At 54.4% G+C, this 8,215-nt stretch overlaps 1 protein-coding gene across 1 annotated transcript; it reads left to right on the top strand.

Moving 5' to 3' along the window:
* The first annotated feature begins 1,247 nt into the window (after positions 1–1,247).
* Positions 1,248–7,943, top strand: NR2F2 (nuclear receptor subfamily 2 group F member 2). The gene is made up of 3 exons (XM_046653207.1): positions 1,248–2,031; positions 3,592–4,119; positions 6,818–7,943. Exons 1-3 carry the CDS (start codon positions 1,590–1,592, stop codon positions 7,090–7,092), a joined length of 1,245 nt encoding a protein of 414 aa, XP_046509163.1. The 5' UTR covers positions 1,248–1,589; the 3' UTR covers positions 7,093–7,943.
* The last annotated feature ends 272 nt before the right edge of the window (positions 7,944–8,215 follow it).

Here is an 8,215-nt window from a genome sequence, read left to right as displayed (position 1 = left end):
GACGCCGCTCGCGCTAGGACCGGGCTGCGCCCGCGGCCGCCATGGCGGGGCCGCCGCGCTCCGGCCAATGACGGCGAGGGGGCGGCGCGCGCGCGCCTGGCCAGGCCAACCCCGGCTGCTGCCTTATAAGGCGCGCCGTCGCCATGGCAACGTGCGCTAAGTTGCAGCAGTCGTGTCAAAGTTCACTATATAGAGAGCTCAGTGAGCTGATCGCGGAGAAGCCACTTCTGCCAGCCCCGGCGCCTATAAATCGCATTCCCTCCCGCGCCCCCCTTTTTAGCATATTTGATCACTTTGATTCTCTGTTCTTTTCTCTCCGCGGTGTGTGTGTGCGTGCGCGCGTGTGCGTTTTCTTCTCCTCCTCCTCCTCTCCCCGAGTTGCCTCCTTTCTCCGGGTGCCGTGCTGCCTTTTTTCCCCTCTTTCATTCTTTCTCTCCGTCTTTTTCTCCCCCCTCTGCGCACGAAGGATGTGCTTCTAGGTGGTGATCTGCCCTCCTCTCTCTCTTTTATCATTTCTCCCCCGCCGCCGGCGAGTTGACTCTTTCCCTATGTGTGTGAGGCGGCGGCGGCAGCAGCAGCAGCAGCGGCTCCGGCGGCGGCAACAGCGGCAGCAGCGGCTTCAGCGGCGGCGGCGGCGCTAGACGCGGCGGCTCCGGGCCCGACCCGGCGGCTTCGGCGGCGGCTCCGGCGGCGGCGGCGGCACGAGCGGCCCGCAGGGAGCGGCGAGCGGCCTCCATCCGGCGAAAGCGGGCGGCGGCGGCCGGAGCGAGCGAGGCGCGCGCCGGGCGCCCGGGGCAGGCGGCGGCGGCGGCCCAGCGCCAGGACGACGCCGCGCAGCGCCCGACGCGGACCACTTTCATGCTGATTCCCCCGGACCCGGGCAGCGCTCCGGCCACTCCGCGGGCCGCCGGCCTCCGCCCCGGCCTGCCCGGCTCTCTGGGCGCGCCCGCGACCGGCGCCTCCGCTCTCCTAGTCCTCCTGATTTCGATGGCTTTCCTGAATGGCTGACTGTGGGCTGCCCTGGACTTGGCCCCCGGACAGTCGCCTCTCCTCCTCCTCCTCTTCCTCCTCCTCTTCCTCCTCCTCCTCCAACTCCTCGGCACACCAGCTCTGAGAGCGAGAGAGTGAACGAGAGAGGGAGGGAGAGCGAGCGAGCGAGATCTTTGGAGAGATTTTTTTTTTTTTTTTTTTTTTTTTGCCTCCTACTTCTGTCTTGAAGCCAGACAATCGACTTGCAGCTCTCCCTCCCCTCCCTCTCTCTCCACGTTCTGCTGCCACTCGCTCTCCCCTGGCCCCATCCCCTCCCCTCCCGGCGGAAAGCCCCCCGAAACCAACAAAGCTGAGCCGAGGGAAACAAACAAAACAAACACACCGGGCCAGACAAGCAATCGACAAAACTTTGCAAAAGCAGAAACAAAAAAGGAAAAACTAACCAACCTCAACCAACCAGCCCCCGAGACACCCGGGGCGCCCTCCCGCGCCCTCTCGCACCCTCGCGCACACAAAAGGCGGCGCCGGAGCCCGAGACCCGGGAGCCGCCGCCGCCCGCAGCCAGGGGAGCAGGAAGTCCGGACGCGGCCCCCATAGATATGGCAATGGTAGTCAGCACGTGGCGCGACCCCCAGGACGAGGTGCCCGGCTCGCAGGGCAGCCAGGCCTCGCAGGCGCCGCCCGTGCCCGGCCCGCCGCCCGGCGCCCCGCACACGCCACAGACGCCCGGCCAAGGGGGCCCGGCCAGCACGCCGGCCCAGACGGCGGCCGGCGGCCAGGGCGGCCCTGGCGGCCCGGGCGGCGACAAGCAGCAGCAGCAGCAGCACATCGAGTGCGTGGTGTGCGGGGACAAGTCGAGCGGCAAGCACTACGGCCAGTTCACGTGCGAGGGCTGCAAGAGCTTCTTCAAGCGCAGTGTGCGGAGGAACCTGAGCTACACGTGCCGCGCCAACCGGAACTGTCCCATCGACCAGCACCACCGCAACCAGTGCCAGTACTGCCGCCTCAAAAAGTGCCTCAAAGTGGGCATGAGACGGGAAGGTATCGGCCTCTCATTTCTTCCCCCTCGCCTGGGGTCCCGGGGCCCTGGGTGCGTTTGGCTAGCCTGCTCTGGGTAAGGACACAGAAGCCCCAAGCTCTTCTCTTCGTATTGCAGCTGCAAGGGGGTTTATACTAGAAGCAAGTTCTGCACTGGAACCCAGACCCCCAAATCCGCATGCTTTGGCCGACTGATTTCCTCCTCTACTCTCTCTTCGGGCTGTTTCCATTTTCTTTGCATTGATTGCAAGTTCATCCGAGTTCGCCTTTCTGCAAGGGATGGGGTGTTGTTGTTGTTGTTGTTTTAAAGCCTGGTTTACTTCTCTCTCTTTCCTCTCAGTTTCTCTCTCTCCTTCTTTTTCCTGCATGTTCAACATATGTCCCTCCTCCCCACCCCTCTCCCCAACCCCCACCCTCTCAAAAAAAAACCAACCTGAGATTGTACTTTTGTACAGGAGGTTCAAATTACAAATGGCAATTTTATGCACTTCGCCGTATTAACGCTGCCGCCCGGGCAGCGCTCATGTGACCCTCCGTGGATTAACATTCTGCTAAAAAAAAAAAAATACCTCGGTTTTCTTTTTTCCTTTCACTTTTGAAAGGAGGAGAGCGCGATAGGGAGTAGGGAGAGGGTGGGCGAGGGGCCCTGGGCGGCTGCTTTCGCTCTGCGCGAGTTGGGTCTTTGTGATCGAAAATTCGCCGAGCGCCGCGAGCCGTGCTCGGCCAATGGCGCGCTGGGCGCCGGGCGCGGGCTCCGGGCTGGGGCGAGCGAACGCCGGGGTTTCTTTGTGTTTCTGCGAGAGCGACTCTCCCGGTCCGGCGACACATAACAGCCCCAGCCGGAGCCTCACCGGCTTTCCCCGGCCCTCACGGGCCCTGCCCGGGCTGCGCCGGCGCCGGCCGCCCGCTCCCCGCCTCTCCCCAGCTTCCTCTCGCCTCGGCCGGCCTCTCTCTCCGCCCTCTCTCTCCATCTCCCTCTCCGAGCACACTGATGAGGCTGCGGCCAGACCGCGGCTCTCCGCTCGTCTCGCCGGGGTTCCGCTCCGGGCTGCGGCCGGGGCTGCGGGGCATGGGGGAGAATGGTTCGGGGTGGCCACAGGCCGTCTGGGGTGAACCGTTGTGTCTTTTGCAAAAGCGTCTCACCCTCCCCCCGGACTCGCCCCTCCCGCTCCCTCTCCTCCAATCAATAAGAAATATCAGCTGTTTAGCGGTAAAGAAGAAAGATGCCCCCAGAATGCTACATCCCGCCCACAGTGCCGGGACCCCGAGGCAAGGTGGCCAATTCTGGGGCTTCGGCGGCCCAGCCCCGGGCGGGCCTCGGAGGCAAGTGTGCCGCTCTGGCCGCCAGAGCTTGCCTGGGTGGTGGTTGGAGAGGAGTGCCGCCGGGCTCCCGGTGACTCCCAGGTCTGTGGCCCTGGCGCGCTTGTGAGAGGGGCAGGCCTGGCTGCTCGGCTCGGCGCGGGGTCTGGGTCAGGCGGAGGTCGGGCTGGGGCAGACCCTGCCGGGGGAGCTGGGGAACAAGGCTGGTCATTAACTGTGGAATGTCTCCTTTCCTCCCCGCAGCGGTGCAGAGGGGCAGGATGCCGCCCACCCAGCCGACCCACGGGCAGTTTGCGCTGACCAACGGGGACCCCCTCAACTGCCACTCGTACCTGTCCGGATATATTTCTCTGCTGCTGCGCGCCGAGCCCTATCCCACGTCGCGCTTCGGCAGCCAGTGCATGCAGCCCAACAACATCATGGGCATCGAGAACATTTGCGAACTGGCCGCGCGGATGCTCTTCAGCGCCGTCGAGTGGGCCCGGAACATCCCCTTCTTCCCTGACCTGCAGATCACCGACCAGGTGGCCCTGCTTCGCCTCACCTGGAGCGAGCTGTTCGTGCTGAACGCGGCCCAGTGCTCCATGCCCCTCCACGTCGCCCCGCTCCTGGCCGCCGCCGGCCTACATGCCTCGCCCATGTCCGCCGACCGGGTGGTCGCCTTTATGGACCACATACGGATCTTCCAAGAGCAAGTGGAGAAGCTCAAAGCGCTGCACGTCGACTCCGCCGAGTACAGCTGCCTCAAGGCCATAGTCCTGTTCACCTCAGGTAGGAAGAAGCCCTGCCCAAGCTCATGCCCAAGAGCTCCTAGCCCAGAGTTAGGGCCCAGAGAACTTGAGAGTCCTCAGAGGCAGCTCCACTTTCCCCTTGAAAGGCCAAACTGTTGAGTGCAACTGGAAGTGGGAACTTGGTATAGCTCCTGGGCACCACTAGGCCTGTCCTGGGGAGTGGATAGGAAGGCTGCGATGCAGGAAGGATGCTTCAGACACAGACTCTCCAAATGGGCCAGGGGGAAGCCTCTCAGGCCTGCTGCCCTCCTGCCAGACTGGGATGCATGCTCCTGCTCCCTCCCTTAGCCCAGGCCCTCTGGGCCAGCTGAGCCTGTGGAATCTCCTCTACCGCAGGGCACCCTGGCTGAGCCTCTAGGAGATGCCCCCGGGCACTGGAGCAGTCCTGGCATCATCCCTGCAGGGGAAAGTTTGCCCCTTCAGGGGAAAGTTTGCCTGCTAACTCAGTGGGAGTTAGAGCTTCAGGCAATTCCAACTGGAGGGCAGCAATTTTCAAAATCATATTCCTTTAAAAACAGCACAGACTGCCAGGAGAGGGGCAAGAGCTGTCAGGAAGGGGCAGGAGGCAGAAAGGGGCCCCCAGAAGTCTTCAGAATGTCTGCAGGGAGTGGAAGACTATGGCCTCTTGCTTCCTTTGCCCAGGCAAACACTTAAGGCAATTTTCAAACAACTCAAGCAGATGCCAACTTGGACTGGCTGTGAATGTTGCCCGAAATATAAAATCATCATTGACTGCATTATGAAATCTAATTGGTTTGCCTGTAGTTTAACCTGTGTGCGTAAGAGATCTAATATTAATTAACTCTTGAGGCCAAATGATTTTTGAAGGTGTCTGGCTTTCCACTTTGGGCCACACCTGAGCCTTTTGGCTGCCTTCAGGCTGAGTTCAGCATAGCCCAGGTGGGTGGAAATCAGCCCCTCCACATCCTTGTTCTAAGTTGTCAGCTGATCCCTTTGTCATGGCAGAGAGGGAAAAGGGGTCCCAATGTGGAATAACCAACATTTGGATGTTGAGAGGGCTTGGAACCTACTCACCCACTGCAGTATTTCCAGCTTGTAATCAGGACAGTAGGAGAGCTGTGTAGTTCGTGTGGCAGACAAAAAGACCCACAATCCCTTCCTTATTGTTTGGAGGAAACCTGGGGACCCAAGTCATTAGCTGAATCTATTGCAAGTTCTGAGTCCTTAACCCACTGTCTTTGATACATTGCTGCTTTGCACATAAAATCGTCCCACAGCCACCCCAAATTCTGCCTTCCAAAGTCCTTAGGTAATCAATTAAAGGGCAGTGTCTGGGCAAGGAAGAGCTGTATGCAAAGGCTTGGATCTGGATTATTTTTCTCAGGGGACCTGTCATAACTAGAACGTTTGCCTGATGCAAATGTACAGGCATATTCCCCTGCCCCACAGCCACCTTCACTGTCCCACAGCCCCACGCCCAGCCCACCTTCCCAGATGGCGGGGTGCTTGTTAATTTCTTGATATCACTGTTAGCTCTTAGCCTTACCCTTGGTCTTTCAAGGAAAGAAATGCCTGATACTGTCGTAACAGTTTAATTTATTACTATTTGCAAAATGTAGAGGCCTGTGTAGAGAATGCAAATTGCCTCACAAAGAGATAAAGCTTCCTGTTATCTGATTCAGAGGGAGACACAAGGTACCCATGCAGAGGGAAAGAGTCCTGTGCAAACAGATCTTTAAATTCCTGATCACAGACACCTATGCATTCTGTAGACATGCAGAGTCCTAGATACACACATGAGGAGCTTGCATGTGTGTTCTGGCTCTGGGGTGGAGGTGGTGGCAGCTGTTTTTGAAGATCTGTTTTAAGGCTTCACGATATGCATGTGTTAGCCCCAGTCTTGTCTGGGGAGCCCCAAAAGGTCAGGTCACAACCTGCACCGCCTTCAGTGAGAAGCCTCTCATTTCAAAGGCACTTATTGTATTTTCACGTATCCGAAAAAGAAAAGTGTTTTCCTGAAGATAACGGGGAGGGAGGTTCTTCTTAGAGGGACTTGGGTTTAAAAAAATATGTGTAAAGGGGAGTGGGAGAAAAAGAGAGAGAGAAGAAAAGGGGGGAAAAGAAACAGCTCAAATGAACAGAGAGATCACAGTTTGCATGGCTGCCCTTCAATAGGCTAAACTGACAAGATCAGTTTTAAAGGGCCACTTAAATCAGTTTCAAAGACTGGAGAAAAATGAGTCGCCCTCTTTGGGGAGAATCTGAGGCTGGGTCGTGGTCGCCATTGCTGGGGGCTGGGCCAAGTTGTTGCCCACCCCCACTATATAATTATAAGCCAAACTATTATTTACAGAGGAGGAGGGGGAGGAGTACTGGCAGTTTTGGTTTCATCTGTTTGTCTGTCTGTTTACTGACTTGAGCCAGATTCACCCCAATGCACTTTGCTTGGGCCTCCCAGTGACCAAGCCCAAGGACTGGGACAGTGGAAGCCTGCAGCACACTGGGCTGTGTTTTCTTTTAAAGCAAATACCCCAGGACCATCTCCTGCTCTCCCCGCCCCCCTCCAGGTTTTCAGTACTGAGGCATTTGCTCCAGCTCCGGTTGGGGCAGTTTGACAGAGCACTGTGCACACACCTCATGTGACCCATTTCAAACCTCTTAATCTGATGACTGAATTCTTCTTCTTCTTCTTCTTTTTTTTTTAAACTTTCTTCCAGATGCCTGTGGTCTCTCTGATGTAGCCCATGTGGAAAGCTTGCAGGAAAAGTCCCAGTGTGCTTTGGAAGAATACGTTAGGAGTCAGTACCCGAACCAACCAACGCGATTCGGAAAGCTTTTGCTTCGCCTCCCTTCCCTCCGCACGGTCTCCTCCTCAGTCATAGAGCAATTGTTTTTCGTCCGTTTGGTAGGTAAAACCCCCATCGAAACCCTCATCCGGGATATGTTACTGTCCGGCAGCAGTTTTAACTGGCCGTATATGGCAATTCAATAAATAAATAAATCAAAATAAGAAAGGGGAGTGAAACAGAGAGAAAGAAAAGGCAAAAGACTGGTTTGTTTGCTTAAATTCCTTCTGTTAAGAAAGGATATAAAAGGATGTTACAAGTTTGCTAAAAGAAGAGAGGGGAAGAATTTAATGGACTGTGAATTTCAAAAAAAAAGACTGTCAAATGAACTTTTACAGAATGCATTAAAAAAAAACTCCTGTGTCGGTCAGAACAACTTGCTACTTATCATTTTTGTATAAAAAGGAAATTAGTCTTTTTCTTTTTTTGGTAAATTTTTGAAAAATATTGCTAAAAGTGCATTTAAGGAGATTGGGAGAAAATTAGCAGAATGGAGAAAGTAAGTCTTTTTTTTTTTTTTCCAAATTATTAATTGTCCTGTGTCTATGTACCTCTAGCTGTTCTTTTTTGTACTTTTCTGGTTCCAAACCAGTTTATTCTGTGGTTCTATAATAAGTTTTGATATAATCTTGGCTTCTTAAAAACTGTGTATCCTTAAAATATATGTTCTGCAAGAATTAAAACTGAGTCCATGAAAATACCATAGGAAGAGATAAAACTTTAAAAGGCAACTCAAAGATGATGGAAACGCACTTAGAAGTGGTGACCAAAAATTTTAGGTGAAGTTGAGCACTCTAATTTGAGAACTGGAGGAACCACATACAACACTTAACTTCCCCTATCCTGGCCTCCCCCCCCCCAAAAAAAACCCCACCATGACAAACCTAGCTTTTTAAAAATATTTTAAGAAAGAGAATGAACTGTGGAATTTATTGGCAGCCAAGGAATGTGTCCAAGACACATGCTGAGGTTTTGAATAAAAAGTGAACTTTTGTAATTTGAATTGGGTCCCGCTTAGTTCTTGAATTGTTATGAAAATCCTATATCTGTTTGTATATTTGCAAACCCTTTGTATTATAATTGTTGATATTTTCCCTTTTTAAAAAATACCATTGAAATCAGCATGACAAAATAACACTGTTGGCACTTATAGATAACGTGATTGATTCAGTATCTTAGAGTTTACAGTTTGTGTTTTAAAAAAAACTGAAGGTTTTTTTTTAAGTGCAACATTTCTGTATACTGTAAAAGTTATAATAACTGAACTGT

Source organism: Equus quagga, chromosome 2 (assembly GCF_021613505.1).
Source record: "Equus quagga isolate Etosha38 chromosome 2, UCLA_HA_Equagga_1.0, whole genome shotgun sequence".
Classification (NCBI taxonomy): Eukaryota; Metazoa; Chordata; class Mammalia; order Perissodactyla; family Equidae; genus Equus; species Equus quagga.
Note: the sequence above shows the minus strand (reverse complement) of the source record. Positions and strands in the feature narration are given on the sequence as shown.

Excerpts from the sequence above, each read along its gene's own strand:
- NR2F2 (XM_046653207.1), top strand. The coding sequence starts at position 1,590 with ATGGCAATGGTAGTCAGCACGTGGCGCGACCCCCAGGACGAGGTGCCC. Across the intron at positions 2,032-3,591 it reads AGTGGGCATGAGACGGGAAG|CGGTGCAGAGGGGCAGGATG; the intron begins GTATCGGCCTCT and ends TCCTCCCCGCAG. Across the intron at positions 4,120-6,817 it reads CATAGTCCTGTTCACCTCAG|ATGCCTGTGGTCTCTCTGAT; the intron begins GTAGGAAGAAGC and ends ACTTTCTTCCAG.